Source organism: Amblyomma maculatum, chromosome 1 (assembly GCF_055883805.1).
Source record: "Amblyomma maculatum isolate TAMU_Amacu chromosome 1, ASM5588380v1, whole genome shotgun sequence".
Lineage (NCBI taxonomy): Eukaryota > Metazoa > Arthropoda > Arachnida > Ixodida > Ixodidae > Amblyomma > Amblyomma maculatum.
In genome coordinates, this window is record NC_139344.1 from 273,716,319 (window position 1) to 273,739,821 (window position 23,503).

At 41.2% G+C, this 23,503-nt stretch overlaps 2 protein-coding genes across 9 annotated transcripts in view; both read right to left on the reverse strand.

Annotated features, from left to right (window-relative positions):
* The window catches only part of 5PtaseI (inositol polyphosphate-5-phosphatase A), a 45,919-nt gene extending 37,036 nt beyond the window's left edge, over nucleotides 1-8,883 (reverse strand). The window contains exons 1-6 of one of the 4 annotated variants that reach the window (XR_014704458.1): nucleotides 8,407-8,883; nucleotides 7,578-7,619; nucleotides 7,401-7,501; nucleotides 4,478-4,565; nucleotides 3,275-3,338; nucleotides 3,086-3,189 (exon numbers count right to left, since the gene is read on the reverse strand). Coding sequence is in view for 1 of the 4 variants with exons in the window: in XM_084591296.1 (XP_084447422.1) it covers nucleotides 3,086-3,189; nucleotides 3,275-3,338; nucleotides 4,478-4,565; nucleotides 7,401-7,501; nucleotides 7,578-7,619; nucleotides 8,407-8,466 (459 nt within the window). In the remaining 3 variants the exon portion in view is untranslated. Of the gene's footprint in view, nucleotides 1-3,085; nucleotides 3,190-3,274; nucleotides 3,339-3,943; nucleotides 4,014-4,477; nucleotides 4,566-7,400; nucleotides 7,502-7,577; nucleotides 7,620-8,406 lie in introns of those variants that run through there. The other 3 variants (XR_014704457.1, XM_084591296.1, XR_014704459.1) reach the window with 3 other exon arrangements.
* A 144-nt stretch (nucleotides 8,884-9,027) lies between these two features.
* LOC146206567 (ras-related protein Rab-24-like) overlaps nucleotides 9,028-23,503 on the reverse strand; it is a 36,114-nt gene continuing 21,638 nt past the window's right edge. For 3 of the 5 annotated variants that reach the window (XR_014704460.1, XM_084591297.1, XM_084591298.1), the window contains 2 exons: nucleotides 15,793-15,855; nucleotides 9,028-9,673 (listed from right to left, as the gene is read on the reverse strand). Coding sequence is in view for 3 of the 5 variants with exons in the window: in XM_084591297.1 (XP_084447423.1) it covers nucleotides 9,618-9,673; nucleotides 15,793-15,855 (119 nt within the window). In the remaining 2 variants the exon portion in view is untranslated. The remainder of the gene's footprint in view (nucleotides 9,674-15,792; nucleotides 15,856-23,503) is intronic. The other 2 variants (XR_014704461.1, XM_084591299.1) reach the window with 1 other exon arrangement.

Sequence of the window (23,503 nt, forward strand, 5' to 3'; positions counted from 1 at the left end):
CTAATCAAGTAGATAATATTGATAGGGTGGATCCATGTATGCACAATGATGTTTACTCTAGCACATAGCCAAATGAGGCAAACACTGATCCAGAAGAATCTTGTTGGATACTTTTGCAAATTGGTAAACACTCACTAAAAAAGCAGAAAAACTCCATAGAAAGGTACGAGTGCATCATTAAAAAGAACTTGCAAAATGAATCAAGGGCTGTGTAAGCCTCAGAAAAACCTCTGCCGTCTATTTATTATATGCTGACGACTGTGTATTGTATTCTGTTATTAATTCACATGAAGATTATGTTAAACTGAACACTGACCTCAATCGGCCTCTGAAGTGGTGTGATACCCGGCAGATGTGTGTAAATTATGCCAAAAGTGTTGTTTTAACTGTGGCAAATAAGAAGCGTCCACTGACTTTTGACTATTCAGCTCACGGTAACCAACTTGTCCGAGCTTCTGAATAAAGTACCTAGGTCTTCACATGACTCATGAATCTCGTTAGGATCATCATATTACACACATTGTTAATAAATCCATGACAAAATTACATTACTTGAAGTGATGTCTCCATAACTCGTCAAAGGATGTTAAGCTGCTAGCGTATAAATCTCTTGTGTTACCTCTTCTTGAATACGGCAATATAATTTGGGATCAGTTTACTTTATTTATATTAATAAAGTGGAAAGAGCACAAAAGAAAGCAGTCAGGTTTATCTTTAATCAATATGGCAAAATGTCGCTTAGGGATAGAGCATGTTTGATTGCATTATCAAACAAAAATAAGATAACACGCTTGAGTTTCCTGTTTAAAGTTGTGAAAGGCAAGTTAAGTAGCAACACTCATGAATATGTCGCACTTTCTTCTGGTTATGCTAAGAGAAGACGAAATTCCTTTACTTTGCTTTCTTTTCAAACAAAAAAAAATGTTTTTAAGTATTCATTCTTCCCTCGTACGGTTGTGGAGTGAAACGTCCTCAATGGTGCGTGGTTTGAGGTGGAAGACATCCAGCAATTTCAGGCATTCATTGAATGTAGTGTGTGAAATTTAGTCATTGTCATTTACAGCACTTCTTTTATCTTGTAATTCCATTCATGTGTCAACGGTTTCATGTATTTTATCCTTTTGGACATTATTTTATTATTGTTTTTACTATTTTGATGTTCACTGTTGTCATTCCCACCCTGCCACGGCTTCTACCTTGGGGCTAGCAGTAGTGCAAATAAATAAACTTTTTTCTTCAAACGATGCACTGAAGTTTTGAGCATGTTGTTAAAGGTAGGAAAGAAATGAGAATGCCACAATTTCATGCACTGCAAGTCTGCAGTCTGACCTAGTACACAACTCAGCCAGTAAGAGGGGAAAGCTAACAAGATACAGCTGCTTTAGGTTCCTTAAACAGAAGCCCTAGAGCAGTCACATAAATCCGTTTATGGCACACAAAGTATACAGGGCAATGCTCTATGGCTTCCCGAGTGTGGTTTCGTAGCAGCTAACAGCATAAACTATGGCTGCTGTTATTGAAAAAGAACCCCTCAAAACTCTCAGTAACATACTGTTGTGTATAAGCAGAGCAGTTAGAATTTATTATTTCAAACTGCTAATCTCAATATTTTACACTGATGTCATCGTAACTGCTTGCAGATCAACCCTTCTAAGACAACATTCATGGTATTCAGCTGGTATTCAGCTCCAATCGCAAGGCTCCCGTACATGTCCCCCCACTTACTTTTAAACTTTTAATACCCATTGCATTGAACTTTCAGAACATTGCACATTTCTTGGCGTTACTCTGGACGCTAACCTTAAATACAATACGCACATTTTTAACTTGAAACAAAAATGTGGTTTTGGCATCAGAGCACTACTAAAAGCGCGTCCCTTTTGCAATCGTGACACTTTAATAGCTCTTTACTACACATTCATTCAGAGTCACTTTAATTACTGCATCACTTCATGGGGAAACACTTACCCATCACATTTATATCAACTGTAACATCTTCAAAATCAGGCCATACGTATAATAACCTACAGTTCATACCACAGCGATGCGCTGTCACTTCTTCATGCCCACAACATTTTGCCGATCGCTTCACTGATTACCTCTAGTGTCGCAATCCTACTTCATAAAGCTGTGCACAATACCATACCCTCAAATGTATTCAACAGGGAGGCCCTCACCAAAAATAATCAAACAAGATTTGCTAAGGACAACAATTTTCTATTACCAACCGTTCGAACAAACTACGGCAAGCACACGACACTTTTTGCTTTTTTACCAATTTGGAATAACCTCTCTTCTCATGTCAAGCAATCCCCATCTCTGTCCGGTTTTAAACAACAACTGTTATCTGTATTATCACAATAGTGTAACACAACTTTCAAACAAGTTTTTCACTTTGTATACCGCTTTGTTCACATTCAATTCATGAGTGTTTTTATACGTCTGTTGGGAAGATGTATCACTTTGTATATAATTTTCAAGTACTTTATTTAACAATACCGGCCGCGCATTAAATTTTTGAACTTGTATTGCATTCTTACTTTTTTTTCTTTTACCATATTGTGTTAGCTGGTTTTACCTCTTTTGACTGCGTTTGCTGTACCAATTATATTGTTCATAAGTTTATACATCCATCCATAGGAGGTCCCAATACAGCCTTGAGCTCTGGGACCTCCTTCTGTATTATTTATGTAATACCTGTTTTTATGAATAAACAAGCTTTCTTCTTCAAAAGAGCCTATTTGTCATTCATAACTTTTAATTATGTACTTGCAAAATCAAAAGAAAAATATAATCTCCCCCACATTTTTTCACCTGATTAAATTATCAGGTTGTTAAACTGTCCCACAATAAGAAATCATGTTTCATTTATTGAAATATGCTACCTGACCATATACACCATCAAATCGACAACATCATGTCTTTTGTTAAAATGTTTGCAGGATCAAATAGAACTACAAATTATGCATGGTGTAAAACAAATGTTAACAAAAACTAATGCTAGATGGAATGATGGAAGAACTGCTGAGAACAATAAATCAGAATTGCACACAGAAAACCCAAAACCATGAAACAAAGAACTTACTTCTGGAAAAAGTTCCTGTGGAAATTTAACCTTTTCTTTGGTGAACACCTTTTCTATGTTCCCAGAATGAACTTCCTTTCCGGTGAGGGGTTGAAAACAGCAATCTAGAGTGCAAAAGAAGGAAATAGATTTAGGCCAAATGCAAAAACCTCTCTAAAAATTCTGCTAAGGCAGATGCAGATCTCTCACCTTGAAAGTCCCAGATCTGAGTGTTTTTCAGTGACTGGTGGATAAAATACAAGTTTCCCAGGGCCTGTGCCAAAAGGAGGCAAGTGAACAGGGGCTGCTTATGCTATCATGCACAGACTAGCAAAATTGGCAGAGCCCTTCAATTTACTGCCTGAATGAAATATCTGTTTCTTTGTTCTGACAAACCTTACCTCTACCACGTTTATACGGTAGTTTTTCAGCCTTGAACAGTTTGCATCATGCCCTTTTTCCTTATTCCCCCATTTCATCTTTACTGCCAATTGCAATTTCATGCAATAAAGGCATAGAAAACTTCATCTTTACTGTGTCACAACTCTAATAAGCATGTCTGCCAATAAGACTATGATGTTGTGCTATACCTACTTGTATGCTTTATAAATAGTTTACATGCCATATTTTTTTTTGTAGCCATAGATGTGCAAATGGATAACTTCAACAGGAGACAAAGCAGACTAGTGATCTTTATATACAGCTCAAGACATCATGTATTCATGTATGATATAAACCATAATGAAGTTAATACTGCTCCTTTTCTTCACCCCCCCGCAGCACCACATATAAGATAGAAAATACAGCACATAGGGCATTGTGTTAAAAAAAACCTCATTGTGAACTTTTCCTTTCAGAAGCCAATACAACAATCGTTACCAGGATCAGCAACATGGTACTTTGATGCTGCTGCAGCTTTCGCCCACAAAAAGGAAGGGTAGTTGGGCAGCTGCATAAGACAGGAAAAAACCAAGAGATAAAAAGAGGCACAAGGGCTGGCCAGTAGTGCATGCAAAGGAAGCACAAGCTTTGAAATTTTAGTCATACACTGTGGTTTCAACACACACCAAACACGTGCCTTTCCCACTTCCTCTTGAAACACAGGAATGTGTTTTTAAACCTCAGAACTTTGAACTTAAAAAATAATCAACACTGCTGAACACATCTATATGATGTGCAGATTATGTGATTACCATGTTATTTCAATCTGAAATTTTAAGGAGATAAATATTGTGCAACCATAATAACCATCTTAATTGCAACATAGAATGAGCAAGTAATGCAAGATGTATCAGGCTCACTTTCTCATTTCCATCATCACTTCTGCCCCTGTGGTAGGCGATCCACATAACTATGGCACAGCTGGTTTGAAACGCCTCCTCTGGTCACAAGATCTTCCAACAAAGAACTCACCGTAAATTTTTCTATACAAGAGAAGTCCTCGTCCAAGAACACTTGAACTGCTGAATAGCTTGAAAGCTCCTCGCTGCCCATAAGAGTTCTGTGCATAAGAACATGCATATCTTAGGCTGCTAAATGCAGGCTTAGTAGCCCTAAAATTTTTGCACATATGAAAACAGAACACTGCTTCCAAACCCTTGTATACATCCAATGTAGAAAAAAAGAACAACCTCTGGGAATGTTCACAGAAGAGGAATAAATGCAATGCCAAGATGATTTCTTGCACCATTAAATAGAGAAATATAGTAACACAAGTAATCAGCATAGAGAAGAGTGATTAACGGTGCAATGGTTAATCAGTAATTGCTCGTTTATTTCAGCATTAAAATTTCATTAATCGAATTTCATCCCATTGTGGCCTTTCAGACTCCTCCTTTTAGATTGCAGGAACATCCTACTATAAAACATAAAAAATTGCACATATGGGATGACTGTCTCTAACCAGTGCACAGAAACAAAAATGTGAAAGAGAATAAAGAAAACATCGTTATGCAGCAGTAAAAAAAAAAAAAGAAAAAAAAGAAACTTTTAATGCTCACAAACACAAAGGAACAACAATTCTGGCCTTCCAAGTAAACAAAAAAGAAAATGCAACGAATATGGTAACTTTAGCAGCATTACCAAGCCCAGCAACTATGGTTAGCAAGATGGATAGTACACAAATATCTGCATAGTTGTAAAATGTATAAAACCAAATAAGCTACCCTGTGCAAACTCCGCATGCAAGATGTACAACTTGAGAACGACAAAATCAAAGGAATATAGTCTATTGTTCTGCAATAGCTGCAGTGCACCTGTATATGGGCCATGCTTATCGTAAGTTCTAAAAACTCGCCAGCTGCTCCTTGTCTTCTGGACACCTTCACTGTTTCCAAGGTTTCTAACGCCATCAACATAGAACAGTGACATCAAGAACAAAGTATCTCACTGCGTTTACAAGAATCCCGTAAGTTTGAGTAAACAGCAATGAGAACTTCATTGCAGGTTGACCATGACTGTTCAAACAGAAAAGGCAGACAATTTTGATGCGTTGTGAACTCTGCCCTGCTGCATAAGCCAAAGGACAGGCAGGTTTAGAGACACTAGCAAGTGGTCCTGTGCTGTTAACACCCTCACTATATGCAATGTTAACCGCGGAAAAGAAAATTGAGAAATGTACACATAAGTGCACAAACCTCTAAGAGATAGTAAGACAGTTCATATATTTCAATATTTCCACACACACACAAAATAAAAGTTCAAGTGAACCTGGGACACTATTATATATGTACAACTGTAATGCAGCAGTAAAAAAATAATAATAATAATAATAATAATGCTCACAAACACCAAGGAACAACAATTCTGGCCTTCCAAATAAACAAAAAAGAAAATGCAACATGCAACGAATATGGTAACGTTAGCAGCATTACTAAGCCCAGCAACTATAATTAGCAAAGATGGATAGTACACAAATATCTGCATAGTTGTGAAATGTATAAAACCAAATAAGCTACCCTGTGCAAACTCCGCATGCAAGATGTACAACTTGAGAACGACAAAATCAAAGGAATATAGTCTATTGTTCTGCAATAGCTGCAGTGCACCTGTATATGGGCCATGCTTATCGTAAGTTCTAAAAACTCGCCAGCTGCTCCTTGTCTTCTGGACACCTTCACTGTTTCCAAGGTTTCTAACGCCATCAACATAGAACAGTGACATCAAGAACAAAGTATCTCACTGCGATTACAAGAATCCCGTAAGTTTGAGTAAACAGCAATGAGAGCTTCATTGCAGGTTGACCATGACTGTTCAAACAGAAAAGGCAGACAATTTTGATGCGTTCTGAACTCTGCCCTGCTGCATATGCCAAAGGACAGGCAGGTTTAGAGACACTAGCAAGTGGTCCTGTGCTGTTAACACCCTCACTATATGCAATGCTAACCGCGGAAAAGAACATTGAGAAATGTACACATAAGTGCACAAACCTCTAAGAGATAGTAAGACAGTTCATATATTTCAATATTTCCCCACACACACAAAATAAAAGTTCAAGTGAACCTGGGACACTATTATAAATGTACAACTGTAATGCAGCAGTAAAAAAATAATAATAATAATAATAATGCTCACAAACACCAAGGAACAACAATTCCGGCCTTCCAAATAAACAAAAAAGAAAATGCAACATGAAACGAATATGGTAACGTTAGCAGCATTACCAAGCCCAGCAACTATGGTTAGCAAAGATGGATAGTACACAAATATCTGCATAGTTGTAAAATGTATAAAACCAAATAAGCTACCCTGTGCAAACTCAGCATGCAAGATGTACAACTTGAGAATGACAAAATCAAAGGAATATAGTCTATTGTTCTGCAATAGCTGCAGTGCACCTGTATATGGGCCATGCTTATTGTAAATTCTAAAAACTCGCCAGCTGCTCATTGCCTTCTGGACACCTTCACTGTTTCCAAGGTTTCCAACGCCATCAACATAGAACAGTGACATCAAGAACAAAGTATATCACTGCGTTTACAAGAATCCCGCAAGTTTGAGTAAACAGCAATGAAAGCTTCATTGCAGGTTGACCATGACTGTTCAAACAGAAAGGGCAGACAATTTGTATGTGTTCTGAACTCTGCCCTGCTACATATGCCAAAGGACAGGCAGTTTTAGAAACATTAGCAAGTGGTCCTGGTTAACACCCTCACTATATGCAATGCTAACCGCGGAAAAGAACATTGAGAAATGTACTTACACATAAGTGCACAAACCTCTAAGAGATAGTAAGAAAGTTCATATATTTCAATATTTCCACACACACACAAAATAAAAGTTCAAGTGAACCTGGGCCACTATTATAAATGTAGTACAACTGTAATGCACTTCTCACCTGATGAAGTCGGCAACGTGAGGCATAGTTCTTTCGTAGTTTTTGCCGCCGACTTCTTGGCAATGAAGAGCCACAAAACTGGGCTGATACTGCTTCACCGTCTGCACATTAAGCATCAACAACCGCTGTATGTATAGGCCAACATTACTATACCTAAAACTGGCATGCGAAACCTACCCGAAGGAACTCGCCTATCCATCCTGGCAAAAGTGTTCGAGGCTGCAAATGAATGTGTAGCACAATTAGCGCTTCCAGTACAGCGACTTGAAGCGTACGAAACCTTTCGGTGCTTCGTGCGAAACTCGATCAACCTGATGCAGTGTTTACAATGATCTTGCAACAAAGTTTTAGATTATTGTCCTTCCCTACAATGAACTACCCGGAAGCACCAACAAGAACGTAAAACCACGGATGTGATAGCAAGCGCAACGTTGACGGTGCAAGATCAGCCCCAAGTTAATGTCACCTGTTACATTGGAGGGTTTCTCCAACCTGATAATACGTATAAACAACAGTGTACTTTCATCTCACGATCTGGGGCGGGGTGCTACGCTCTCCGACGATGCAAGCATGACTGAGTCGCATATATTTATTTGTGCTGCTCTACGGGGATCAGGCGCCCCACCGACAGCCGACATCGGGCAGCGCAAGGACTGGCTTAATTACCCGTATTTTCTATGAGCATACAATGCGCGCGCTTGCACGCAGGTGGACACCGTCTCCATGTCCACCGCAGAGCACCAATAAGTTTAGCGCAGAGACAATTGCAGCTGCAGTAACGGCAGTTCGATCGGTTGCGTGGATCCGTGCAACTCGACCGGGAATACATTACGGCGATGCAACATACGCAATTACGTTACTGAAGCGACGAGCACATGCTGTTTCGCACTTTCGCAACATGAAAAAAATGCGCAGCGTGTAACTTTTTTTTGTTTTTATTTCCCTTTCTTTGCTGCTCAATACCGGAGCGCTCTAAGCTAGGAAAATGCATGCAGGCCTGCCTTACCTCTTCAAAGATGGATCCTACGTTGGCCGTGACTAGAAGCACCGGTATGTGCTCACCCATTACCGTCCTTGTTTGCCTTTCCCGGTATGGCCGTGTCGACAGAAGAAAACGAGGCGCGCTTACGGGAGGCCCCCAGAAGCTCCCATGTTGAGCCTGCCGATCAGCCCAGTGCGAATTCGTCCATGATCACAGTCGGAGTCCTCTTCCTAGCGGAAGCGCACAATCAAGCCCGCCCACCGCTCCTGACGTCAATGACTGTTTGGGCAACTATGCGCTTGCTTTCGCTACGCTATGGTGGCTTGCGCCAAGATCGCTGAAAACAACGCATTTAAATAACGGCTGCACTCGTTCCAATTTTTTTACCCCAGAACTACATCTTTGAGCAAGTAGGAAATTATAGAAAAAAAAAAAATCATTGTCCATGAACGTACCGCATTAGCAACGACAATCAAGCTCGGCCGGAATGAAGCATCGCGGCCTCGCAGCGCTCCAAAGCTGCAGCACACGCGCGTGCACATTCCTCGCAGCTCGCTGATACGGCGGAAAACGCACTCCCCTAGACTGGCGTCACTCACCGCTGCCAGCGCGGGCTGGTACATTAAAAGGAAGCACTACTCAGTGTCCAAACAACAAACGATTTATTGCGCCGCATAACAGGAACATACCTATTATATAAAAAGGATAAAAACGCACTTCCATGCAAATTACACCGCTACATATCACGGCGCACCTTATACACACACGCAAAATAAAATTCCTGCCCTGAATTTTTTTCGGCCAGCACTAACACGCCAGAACCATGCACACAATCACATATAATAATCTACACATTACAAAATTTTCTTCCGCTTATCTATCCTATAGCTTGTAAAAATTCCTGACAAATAGGCCAACAATGCCGCACACATATATTCTATCAGTAAAGGCATATTCATGTCCGTGGTTACTGCTTGATAGCAATTATTTGGGTAGGTCGGGCAGGGCAGATTAATGTCAGGAAACTTCTTGTGATGCCTCATTCCATAAACGCTACATTTGATCAAGTCAAGGCACTTTAAAAAGTAATGTAGCAAATGATTCAGGACACAACTGGTCTCAGAAGAACCCGCTGTGACTAGACCGGAGTGGAAATGTCTCTATAGGCTTCATGAATGGTGTGGCCAATGGTCCCCCTGTGCCTCCACTAACTGGTAGTCTTCACCAAGCAGTGCTTAACAGCAACCACCACCTTGAGAAGCTGGTTCTTCAAGTCTGAAATTTGCTCCTGCTAAAGAAAAGAGGGAGAAGGAGAGAAAAAAAAAGTGAATGGCTTAGCAAACTGGCATTTCAAGTTACACAAAATCTACAGTGCTAGATCATGGCAACAACACCACATCCAAATATTATATAAAGTAGCCAACAAAAACTATATTTAATGGCACTTCATACATTTGACCTGCTGATACCACTAAGGAAAATACACGTTTACTTAGCCTTCTGCCTATAGAGCGCACAGAAGCAATGCTTTGGCCTGTTGAGCCGCTGAGATTAAGATGATGAGTTTAAGAGCAAGAAATTGAAGAGACCTTTTCATGTGAATGAGTATTCATCAGGCTGCACAAACAGACGTCAAATGAGTGATTTGACCGGTTCACCTATGGATTATTTTGACCAGACTAGCAGCAAAGAGTCTAAAGGCGACATATGGAAGCCCTGATTTAAGATCAAACTGCAATTCCAGAGCACAATTACCTAGAACATGAACTAGTGGGCGAAAGTAAGCGCAGTTTGTTTCCACTCTGTCTTGAATACATACGCGCGATCGCTGCATGTCCTCACTGTTTTCTTTGTAAGATGGGGTTTCTAAAACCCACAGTAATAACTGGTTGCCACTGGCGCAAAAAGCATACTCAGTTTTAGCCAAGACTCGAACTTGCTGTGCACCTGAGCGAAGATGTTGGCGTGGCATTCAGAAGTGGATAGAACTTCTGCCTGTCCTAAGCTTTTTTGTTTATACTTTTTTTTCTCAACCAAAGTGGTACAAGCTATTTGCAAAAATAAAAAATAAATAAAAATGCTTTCACACAAATTTTCGAGAAACTAATGCATGCTCGTCCTGATGGATCTTAGTATTCAGAGTGCACTCCAAGTGAAATACTCAAATACATGGTCCTCGTGATTCACATTGGCATTATGAAGATACCTCGGCCGTACTGAAATGTGGAAAACATCAACAATGGTCTGCTTCCACCACAAATAATGGCTTACAGCCCCTTTATTGCATCGCCGATGATACTGCAAGTTACAGGTATGGACGATGCGAGCAAGCCGTCACAAGAAAACCTGCGGTACGTGTGATGGCTGTTTTAGAGCACCAACAAAGTGCGAAGCTCTTTCAGCCACATCGAGCCAGGTTTGGCCACAAAAGCTCCTTCGGCAGATTAAGAATCTTGACATCAAACGAGATCGCCACCCTCCGCCTCCCTCTAGCCAACCACAAACAACAAAAAGTTTAAAAATGCAAAAAACTGTAAGCTATGCTATGAGCAGAAGATCAAGCTGAAAGAAATGTTTTTAGCCATTTAGCAATGTCGCTATGAGAACACTGCTAAGTGGCAAGTTTCTCAATAGACTATGCCATATAACTGATTAAATTCCTGGCACTCTGGCCTGCCTGGTTTTCCCTAAATATTCAACTAACACCATACCCACTTCGAGTTATTGATCAATTCGCTCTAGCCCTACCGTCTGATCTGCTGACCATCCCAGCTAGCTCAATTGGTGGAGCGACTACCCTGGAAAGGCGGTGGTCCAGCGTTTAATCCCTAGACCCGGAAAAATTTTTCTTATTTCTGAGCAAGCTGTATAGCTTTCCTTTGTAGTCGTATGGCTGTGCTTGGGTGGATGTCAATGAGTAATTACTCCCTTATTACTAAGTGAATTTTATTACTCATACTGTATGCAGTTAGGAGAGCGGGTAAATTAAAACCGTAACAACTGCCGTGGGAGCTGGGTGGTGACCACTAATATCAAAGTCAGGCCAAATTTTTACGATGAAGAAAAGAGGCAGTGCAGTGAATTTAGAATATTATGTTATTTTTTACTACATTTGTTTTAATTTGCTATTGACGTCTTGATTTTGTGTTGTTTTTCAGCATGTATGCAAAGATTTTTTCTCCCTAATTCTAAGCGTAAGTATAAATCAAACACTTAGTACGTGCTTGGTAGATAACCGAAATATATGTACATTTTAGTATATGTTAAAGCAGGATCATGTTTTACTCAAATTTTTTTTTCTTCCGAGGCCTGTCATAGTTGCCTCTTTTTGTTTTACTGCTCCAAATAGTTTACAAAAAAAATAAACACCAATATGCAAACCGCATTTTACAAAGTAAAAGAGGAGGCACTGCACCACATTTTGCACACTATTCTGAATTTTTTAATTATGTTTTTTTATTTTCACATTCGTACAGCATGCCTTTTTGAACTCCTGGTCTATTTTCCCTGAAATAGTTAAGACTACTAGCATGCTGTGAATGCAAAAGTATTAATGCCTAACTGTGAATTCTTTTGTGGAATTCATTGATCACATGATATTGTAAGCCTTCTTCTCCATTCACTTGCACATACCATCATCATCCCGCAGTACCGCCTCCCGCGCGCGCCTCAGTTCGCTATCAGAATAAACACCAGAAACACCATACCTTGCCCTGCCGTCACAACTTTTTCGTGAGACCTGGCCTTCTATCACAATATACATTAAACCCGCCCCTTGTTCCAAAGCTATTGAAGTGTATGCTGCACGGGCAATCGGTAGCATGTTTACCCCAATGGTCGTGAGTTTGGATCCCACCTATGATGTTTTTCTTAATCTTGCCCCGCCGGGTTGAGGCAATGGTTATGGCACTCTACTACTGTGCTCAAGGATGCGGCATCAAATCCCGGCCTCGGCGGCCGCTTTCTGTTGGAGGCAATAAGCAAGGCACCCGTGTGCTGTGCAATGTCAGTGCACATTAGAGAACGCCAGGTGGTCGAAATTTCTGGGCTCCTCCACTACAGTGTCTTTCATAGCCTAAGTCACTTGAGGAGGTTAGACCCCAAAAACCAACCAAATTTTTTTAACCCATTGAGGCATCATTTAACATTTCGATAGAAAACAAGTAAATTTGGAGCTAAAAGCATGTCCGAGCCTCAACAAGCCAAGTGGTTGGTTTTCCTACGAAAAACACCATCAGTAAATTTTTTACAAGCACGCACAAAATTTATTACAAAATTCTGAAATAGTCGGATACTGCACTAATGACACATCTGGGTCTGTGAAATAAATACTAAAGGGGTTGTGTGATCAATCTGTGTTCTGAAGATGCGTGTGACACAAGAAATGCGGAAACAAAAATTTCGGGTGGGAAAATCAGTCAGCAATAAAATGGTGCAAGACATGCTACCAATTACACTATTTTGTGAAATATATTTAGCTGCATTTGCATAAAAAGTGCACTAATAGCAAGGGATGATAAATTTGCCTGAAAAGAAGAAAATAGCACTAGCTAAAACACATTTTTAAGACCAGTGAATTTGCAGGCTATATAATGTGTACAAAGCCCCTGAAATGGTTAAGCAAAATCAGTTACTTTATAAAGTCAAACCTTTTGAGACCTACGATGACCGTTAATTCACACTACAGGTCATGTTTCAGTTACTTTCATTCCAGTGATGTCATGCTTAATGGGAGCACTGTGGTGTGTTTTATACCTCTGTCACACATGCAATCTTAATGCCCTTAAAGTCAATGGTTGTCGAAATTTTTGAGGGCCATCAAGATGCACCGCAGCTAAATGGCAAATTTCAACAACCATTGAGTAGTGAGCGTGCGATGATCCAACAGATGGCAGCACAGGTAATAAAACTGAGTTAAAAAAAGAAGTGGAGCAGTATAAAACGAGGTGGATATTGGACAGAGCTATTTTTAATTGAAAGTTTGTTTTCGGAAAGGGGTATGCAAATACTTCATCAAAGTTTGGTATAACCCACAGGCAGCAACAGCAGGGTGACGATGAGCCAACAATGCACGCTCTTAATTTTCATTTTCAGCATTCATTTTAAGCGGTCGTCTTGACCGCATACGTAGTTGCTATCGTTGCAGCACTTCTGGGGCTCTTGGTGTCGGTTGTCACAAAGCATGCTCAAAGGCGAATGTGGTTGAAACACTGTGGCACACCTCAGAAGAACAGCGGTGGTTTGTTTACATCTGGCCACCACACATTCAGCACAGCGATCATTTTCACTGCTACAAAACTAGTTGATGAACTGGTTAATGCAGTCAAAATTTTGCAATTCGTTCAAACTGGCATATTTTTTTTGTTTTTCATCTTATGGTGAATGCGGGGCTGCTCTCAATGTTCCTTGGCATTCCAATGATCACGTGTGAACCTCACTGAATCAATGCCCATCGAGCACAACGGTCATTGAAAAGCACAGTATAGCAGTGGCCGATCCCAATAGAGTGATCTCCATCGACTCAGTGGGCATTGAAACTGCTTGTGTGACAGGGGTATTAAATTCCTGCGCGAAGTGAAGTGGCTGTGAAGACATAAGGTTTTTCCTTAGACGCCGACTGTGGGGCACTCAACGATTTCACGTTAATAAAAATAATATTATTAAATAAAAAGACCTGCAAACATCACCATCGTCATCACCATTAATAGCCTTCCCTGGCCTTCTGCTAGATTTGTCTTTCTGATGAACAGAGATCCATTCCACCAGTCCAAAAGGCCACTGGTGACCTGTTATCCCCATTGCATGCCCTACCCATTCCCTTTACTCTGCACAGCTTGCAGCGCTGCCCTTAATATAATTTCAACCCTTTCTGTTGAACTCGGGAAGTTTCTGCCCTGCAGGTGAGTACTGGTGTGATACAACTATGATATATATTTTCATGAAGCTTAAAGTAAGCAGCTATTAATGGCCTTAAAGTGCATGCACAATTCACTTCTTCCCATTATTATTCTCCAATCTCTGAAAAAAAGAATTTTTCTTTTCTTTTGAGCACAACAGATAGGACAAAGGAAAAAACAAGAGATGAAGCATTTTGTGATCATTCTTTGGCCCATCTATTTCATGCAAAAACCATTTTTCAATGATGGCTGATCAATTGGCCCAACAGTCTACTCTAACTTATTTTTCTACTTATTCATTCTCATTAAAGGTCTGCAAACACAACCTTCCTCAGAGACATTTATTTCTTACCATTTCTAAATTTTCACTGCCTAATGTAAACTGTTGCTGCCTTGCCAGGTGCTCGAAGGTGCTTCAGCATTCATAATAATCATTTTTAGTTCCACTGCTCTGGTTTCAATCATCAACCTTCAATCATCAAGTTATGAAACGTGCCAATACCATTCCTTTTTCTTTTTTTGCGATGGATGTGCAGTCTTTGTCAAAAGCGTAGAGCTCAAGGGGTCTGCTTCCGAGTGACTTCGTGCGGCTTATAATGCATTTCCAGTCTTCCGAATCTCTTGATGGATTTTTTAGCCAACCCTCTCCGATGGGAAGGACCTCCACTAATGCTAAATCAGCACCACTACACTGCCCATAAGGAGATCCCCTGGGCTCTACACTTTTGACAAAGGCTGTACATGCAAAAACACACACAAATCAACAACCCCACTGTACCTTTAAATAGACTCTTGTTGCAAGTTCTCCCTCCTCTGTGTTTAACCAGCTATTCCTTGAGTTGGGTGTCTACAACCTGGTTTCTATCAACAAATGGTACTAAAATGTTGAAACATTGATTCTGCTAAAGACAAAACATGAGCAGCATGCGTTTTGAAGAAAGTGCACTAAAATGTCAGAAAATATTGAATAACAGGAGCTTCAGTGAATTTTACAGGATGGTCCATGGGCATTGGCAGGATTCTGTCTTGTAAGGGAAAAGGGGGGGGGGGGGTTGAAATGGGAGGATGGTAAGGCAAGGCTAGTGTGGCACCCCCCTGCCAAACACCATGGGTTGGTTGCAAGAAAGATAACCTACTTCTGAAGGTGGCTTGAAGACTTCAAGTCATTGATGCATTAAACAACCTTATTACATCCTACAACCTTGAAGGCATTACACATTTCTATATTACTTGTAAAGGAGAAAAGACCAAAAATATGTGCAACGAACTGTTAAAAAGAAGGTTTTCATGTTAACAATCAACCAACCGCAGAACATTAGCCAACGAGCGACTGCTGTAAGCAATCTTTGACCAAGTGAAACCCCCACATCTGACAGACTAGGCACTGCAGTCCTATTTTCCAGCAGTCGAACAGCCGAGGCTGCTATAACATGAACTGCTGTGCTTTTTGCCTAGCAATGGCTTCATATATAGCATTGCTGTGTTTCACGCCACAATGAAAAAAATAACTTACGTTTGTTCCGTGGTGCTGCCATAGCTTCTATGTAGTCTTTCGCAATTTGCCAAAAGAGTTCGGCTGCAAAGAAAAAGTGCGGTGCTGTCAGGTAAAACAGAACAAGGTTTATGACACATGCTGAAGAACAGACATCAAAACTTTGTGAAACAATTTTTTTTACTACATGCACACATTTTTTAGTCCGCAAATACAGACTTGGATCATGCCCAAACCTAAGCGACTTCCGAGTTACAATTGTGTTAATAACTTCTTGCAGTTAATGGGTAGCAATATAGAGCTGATTTGGCTCAGAGCAACAGCATGAGTCACGATAAGGCTGCCTCTAGAAAATGAATGAAAGAAACCAGCAGTCCTTGAAACCAAGGAAATATTTTAGTTACTTTTCTTTTTCCATGCATGCTAAAGAGAGGATAGCTGAGCAATCATTTCACATATTTTGACAAAGCAGAAAGAAAGACAACATGCTTACAGTGGAAGCTAAGCCCACAACCTCCAAATATGAAGTGCAGTGCCGTTATCTTCTAAAATGATAACTCAATTACTTTCCTTCTTTAAAATAATACTGATAGCAAACAACAACAAAATAATTCTTTGATTTGATAGACTGTTGCAGTACCACTACAGCATGTCACCAATACAGCATTCAAGAGATGTGGAAATATAAAAGGCTAATGGCAACAACACACAAAACATAAATACTGTCTTTTTTTTGTGTGTGTCTGTGCTTGTTAAAACAGCAAACTCAGTTTTGGCACAGCACTGATTCATTAGAACAACTAATGAAAGAAAATGCATACAAAACAATCCATGCCGTCATGCAAGACCAGCCATGTGCCCTGTAGCCACAGCTTTGAGCAAAACCACGTCTCTTCAGACATAATGTGTCTGCAGCTGTCCAAAATAATCAGCACCATGCAAATCAAACTAACCTGCAGTCCATTATTCCTATGAAAGACCAGCATTGATAAAAGAAAAACAAAATGTATACAGCTTTTAACAATAAGACAGTACCAGGAATGTGAAGGAATGGCTCAGCACACTTATGCTCAAATATGAGAGATTTCAGGGTATGACAAGGTAGTCACTGTTTTTGGCAGTATCCTAACGAGCATAGCAGGGTATGATTTTTAGAAACCTACCTGACCTTCATATTAAAATCATGATTACAACGAGAGTAATTTTGGCATGCATGGGCACAATAAGCTGAAAAAGGAGCAAGGTAAGCTGGTACAGCACCTGTCCTAGACTCAAAATGACCTCCTTCAAGGCGATCTAGTGGGTTTACCATTAATGGTAATAACAATTGGTTCACAGGAAAAGAAAGGCGCGGTATCTGTCACATTTGTTCCGTGGACACCTGAACCGCACCGTAAAAGAAGGGAGGAAGGTGGGAGTGAAAGATTAAAGAGAGAAAGGGTGCCGCAGTGGAGGTCTCCGGAGTGGGATCTAAAGTACACCGAGACTGCACAGCACACGGATGCCACTTCATTTCGCCTCCATCGAAACGCAGCCGCCGGTGGTCGGGATCGAACCCGGGAACTCCGGCACAGTAGTACCTAGGTTCAATCCCGATTGGTGTCTGTTTTTTCTCTCAATCTAGCAGTTCAACTGCTTTTAACCCTTTGATGGATGATGGTACACATGGGTTACACTGAACACAAAATCAAAATGTCATACGGCATTGAGTGCTCTAGACCACTCTATGAGGCCTTAAAGAAGACATTCAGCGCAGTTTTCAGCACTTATCAACAGCTGAAGCCACAAATTTCATCCACTTTGCTTTCTTCAATTTTTGGCTCCACCGTCTTTTACCGCCTGTTTTGGAAGCTGCATGAGTTGCAGTGAAATGCTTTGTAGAAGTTTACCTACTTCTTGCACTGTAACAACGTTCACAGAAAAAAGAGGGTGTATAAATTAGTTTTTGGTGAAAATAACATTGCATGTATGAATCTTTCAGCAGAGGTGCATTTTGACGCCGATAGTGTTAGGGTTAGTGTACTGTAGTGTAGTGTAGTGTTAGTGTAGTGTAGTGTAGTGATAGTGTTAGTGTACTGTGCATGCGAAAATGATGCTGAAGCTGAATGTCATTTATTTTTTGTTTGCACAGAACGAAAATACCTGAGGCCAAAGAATGCCTCAGAGCTTTATTTTAGTTTACTGAGCAAATTGAACGACAGCGTCGATGCATAGTGTGCTAGCCTCGCGAGCAAGGCTTTCTGCTTGGAAGCGATGAGAGCAGCGAAGAGAACGAGGTTTCTCCACCCCTGCCTCTTCCCACTACAAGCAAGCTCAAAAGAATTACGCGCAAGCCTTACTCAGCAAAAAAGAAAACAAGAAATGCAAAAGGCGAGCCTGAAGGGTTACATGATATTACAGTCAGCCAGCGAGAGATATCCAAATGCAATGCGACAATTCTGGCGCATCAAAATTAGTTTCGATTGCAAAGCATCGCGAAAAGAAGCACTGCGCTGGAAGCATTCATGCTACGTTGATGCCTGAAGCGGACTGAGGACATATTCTGTTCCCCATGATGAATGCGCCCTAAGTAGTTAGTGGGACGTACGCTGTCCCACATTTATTTTTTTTTTATGGAGAGTTTCCACCCACATTATTTTTTTTTTTTAAAGTTCCAGAAAATTATCTTCTGATGAAAAACCAACCTAAATTAGCTTTTTTCCTTGTATCCATCAAAGGGTTAGATGACCTTTAAGTAACATTAAAATTTGTTTATCTTACTTAGTTTGTCTTAACGTAAGTACCCGTAAAGACAATATGTGAGCATTCCAGGTATGTCCATATAACATAAGTAATTAACTTTAATTAACTTTATAAATATTGCAGTTGGGTCGTTAGCCCCAATGGGGAATTAGAAGCCATGGACACGATGGTGCTATAGTCAAATCTGATTACTACGAACATCACATTATTGAATTTTTAAATTAATAATAATTTTAAAAATCGCCACCATATTTCCAACATTCTGAATCCAAAAATATTTCAAAACTATGAATTTCAATACAGCGTATATTTCAAAATAATGTATGAAACTTATTTTTTCACCCATTATCAAGCAACATCAATATTATGAATTTGGTTAAAATTAACAATGTGTAACTCTCAAGTGAAACAGCTGTTTCTTTGTGGATATCCCTGGGCAGTAGCTATCAACATCACCATATACAATGCGAACTCCTAGCGCCACCACAAAGGTATGGTTTAATATGCAGTAGCCTAGCAGACCCAGCCACCTGCCTTTTCCTCTCTGTGTTGTGTGTCGTTTGCTGGTCAGTTGTTCGTGTCATTCACGAATGCAGCCAGGTATTTGTTTGTTGCAGCTGATCTTACAGTGAAGTTTGTTCGCGATCCTATGATGAACGCAGCCAGTAACAGCACGAAAAATAACCGACAGCAATTTTTGCTTTAGGCAAAAGTGGACATATTGCGGGAAACCGACGTAGAGAAAAAGTGGATCGACCCCAGCTGACAATGTGGCATTGCCCCCTCGACCACTGTGAGTTTTTTGAAAGACCAAAATGAGACTATCAAACTTCACTGAGCAATCAAGAAGATGAGGTAATATTGAACTTTGTTTTAATGCACATGAAAATATGCACTTTCAACACTCGGTGGAATGATGTACCCGATGAGATGTTGCGCAAAATGCAAGATGTAGGCACATATTTGATTGATTGTGTGTGCTGCAGTCGCCAGAAGAAAATAACTGATTTCTTCAAATAAAGTAACTTTGAAGCAAGTACATGTGAGATTTTGCTTGTGTCTGCACATGTGTCTACTGCCAGGGTACATCATTTTCGTACCTAGGTTTGGCCACTACCTCATAACAACGAGTTCTTCATTACAACATTTCAATATAACAAACAATTTTTGGCAGCCCCACGTGATTCATTATATCAAGGTTTGAGTGTATCTGTTTTCGAAACGAAGTAAAACTGATTTTCTAAAAACCTGCAGAGCAAGAAAATCCAGTGCTTTTTTCTGTACGTAACTGAAACTGACCACAAGAGACACGCAGGAAGCTCGGTACAGAGGCAATATCCACTGAAGACATGTTGCAGTGACTATGCCGCCAAATTCGGACAGCCTGATGTACTGTGACCTGCTATAGACATAATTTCGCTCAGTTGCTCCAAAAAAAAAAAAATTCTAGGGGCACTTTGGACCCCTAAAGTGCGATGAGGCAAACGCCATTATAGCGCGGTGGATCATGGGCCTCCACTACAGAACCTCTATCTCCCTCTCTTCTTTCCCTCTGACCTTCCTCCCTTCCTTTATGGCGTGGTACATGTGTCCGCGGAGAATTGCGAAAGATACTGTGCCTTTTCAATCCTGTAAATCTATTTCAAACGCCGCTGATGCTTGTTGTACTTAATGCCTCCTAGACATTTGGGTCTGCCTCTCTTTGCTGTGTGGCGCAGCATTCGAGAAAGCGCCAAATGAAAGGCGCTGCATGGACGCCTGGATCGGATGCCCGGCGGGGTCAGCTTCGTAAATGCATGAATCGCATGGTGATGCCATGACCTGTCATGACAGTACATCGCGTGACCCTTGTCGAACACAACCAGCATTTCACTGAATGCATCAAAGTTCACTGGCGTTCAATAATTCGTCCACAGGAAAGGAAAGGCGTAGTATCTGTCACTCGCAGAATGCCGCTATCATCCTCACGGTAGCCAAGGGGAATTATGAAGAGCATTTCACGATCCGGGGCGTGGCGCAGTTGGTAAAGCGCTAGGCGGAGGATCCAAGGGATGGAGGTTCGATTCCCGGTGGAGACAAGGTTTATTAATTTATTCTTAACTCTCACTCTCGAAAGCGTGATAACTCTGCTGACAACCTTCTGCTGAAAACCTTCCGTCGACAACGATGAGGCATTAAATGCTTTTGCCTTAATAGCAGTTGGCAATGCTTGGCCTTGCACCAAGCTGCGAGGCAAAAAAATGTGGTACATGACAGGGCACAATACCGGTAGCAGTTCTCGGTTGCTCAGTTTGTTTTGTATAAAAAAACATCAGATTTTCACGCGCTGCAGGTCCTTAACCCCTTCGTTGTCACGGACGTACCGGTACTTTCTCTATCATGCTTTCAAAACTTCGCGCCTGAGTGAAAGCTGACACTCTTGGACTGGCCGCGCCTTCTGTCGAATCTTTCTGCAAGTTCATATTTTCACCCCATGCTGTGTTGGTACATATGTATATTGAAGAGTACTGAGCGACCACGCACCCCTTTCTTTGTTGGCGGGCGTAGTTGCTCCGCGCATGCTGCTCTGTCGCGCTAAGCGATCATGCAGCGTGCGCGTGCGGTTACGGGTTCAAGGGTTGTTCTGCCAGCTGCTGCAGGTTTTCAGGTTTTATTTTTATTCTGTTGGCGTGCCTGCTACGGCATGTCAAGTTCAGGGGCGCGTGCTGTTGCCTCTCCAATAGGCCAACACATGATTCGATCGCTGGTTTTGCTCTCTCACCATGCCCTTGTATGCGGCTAGCAGCAGCAAATGAGGTTGTTTTAGCCTCTTTCCATCTCTCAGTTATTTTTATTTCAGTTCAGTTCAGTCGTGTCTGACTCTTCGTGACCCTATGGACCATGTCACGCCACGCTTATTTTTTATTTCACAACGTGCCATTTCTCTCAGTTGTGCCGGCCACTGAAAGTGCGCCCTTCGTGCGTGTGGTTACCTTCGGATGGCTGACCACGGGGGACCTTCCACTGCAGGCTGGAGTGATGGCTCTTCTGATACTGAATACGAGCCAAGCAGTGGCGTAGCCAGAAATTTTTTTCGAGGGGGGCTGACGCTACTGCTCAGCCTCTTCCGTATCGAGATACCTATCACTAACATGTCAGCGCTCAACTGCGCCATAAATTCTGCATGCCGGGATGCAAAGGTTGCACGGAAGAATAGTACCGCCCGGAGCTTTCGCTCCATCGAGTATCCTACGGGTGTATTGTTTGAGATGAATTTTACTTGCTTAAGTTAGGAAATGCAGAACTGAAAATCATCATAGGCAGTTTTTCAGCCATGCAATTAACATTAATTTGATTACGTAATCTTCCTGATGGACCCGCAGATGAAATGGTTGCCTGCATTCTCCCCAGTGTGCTTATAACTTTGATTATAATGCAGCATCTGCACCCTAGCAAACTAAGTGTTACGATCAGCAGACCACTTCGACAGACTTTCCACCGGAGCATAAATAGCGGCTAAAAACGCCGAGATTCAGTGCGAACAAGAGGCCCGAGAGGGAGAAGACAGCGCGGCATCAGAAGAGCGAGTTTGGCTTGCGGAGATTGCACATGTGGCGTCACGCTCCCTCCTAGCTTTTTTTTAAGGTTCTTATTTCTTCACGCATTCCATCTCTGCGTGCTTTGTCAGCTTGTCTGATAGTATGGCTTGTCTCCTTAGTATGGTCCGATGAACGATTTCAGAAAACTAAATGCACCTTTCGTATTTTTATTCCCGCCAACATCTCTTTTTGAGCGGGAAAAAGACATATTGGAGACAAAGTCCAGATTGATTTCCGGCTCTGGTGGTTGTTTTGGTCTGCTTTGTATGAGAGTACGAAAAAATTTCGTGGGGGGCTGAAGCCCCACAAGCCCTCCCCCTGGCTACGCCCCTGGAGCCAAGCTTGGATTCGGACAGAATCTACCACACCCTCAAGAAGTATTGAGCAGTGTTTCTTTTTATGTTATCCTTAGTTATCTCATTTATAGTTGGGCTGATGATGATGATGTTAATTAACAACACCTACAGAATACTGAAATGTGCATATTCTGTTGACTATGTTATTATCGAAAATAAATCACTATGCTCATTCTCTGAAACCAGACAGACATTAGGGGGTGCGTTACGGCCAGAAACACCCGACAGCGAAAGGGTTAAAAAAAGACTTCATTTCAAAACTGATATAGCATCATCTTGTGCATGCTTCTAACTCCTCATTGGGAATAACCACCCAACTGCAATAACCAAAAAGATCATTAGTAATTTGTTAATTACTTGTACAATTACAACAGTTCTGCAAATTGTGTGAGTCATGGGCGAGAGTTTGTTCCAGCAACTCACTAGTTTCAGGTATAATGCTACATGAAAACAATAAAATAGCCCTTCAAAGGGGGGCATTTATTTCTTTGTGCATCCAGTGAGCTGAAGACAGTGAGCACACAATAAGATCACATTACTCTACACTCTCTAACCTTCTTTTTTTTCCCAATGTGCATTTTTTTCTCGCTGTTTCTTGGTCCGACAGTGGCTGTTATTTGAGTGTGCTGTTTATTTTTGCTTTCTATTTTGCTCTGAGCACTTTGGAGGTGAGCCACAGGGCAGCCATTTGTCTGCCTCATATATCTCACCCCTCTTCCAGAATAACTGCTACCAACTCCATGAGCAAGCAATACACGTGGCACCAACATCTGGCCATCTCTGCACCACAGTAACGCAAGTTGTGTCACTTGAAAATGCAGCCCACCAGTTTTGAAAGCCCTTCTCGGGTTCTTTAATATGCACTGAAATCGCACTATACATGAGCACCTTGCTTTCCCCTTCATCAAAAAGCAGCCACCATAGCCAGGATTCGATTTTGCGTCCTTGGGTTCAGCAGTCAAGAGATCTAATTACAGAACCACTGCAGCGGGGCTGAAGAATATGAGGGAGCTATACTTTTAATGGGGCAAAAATAATTTTGAAAAAGAGGGAACG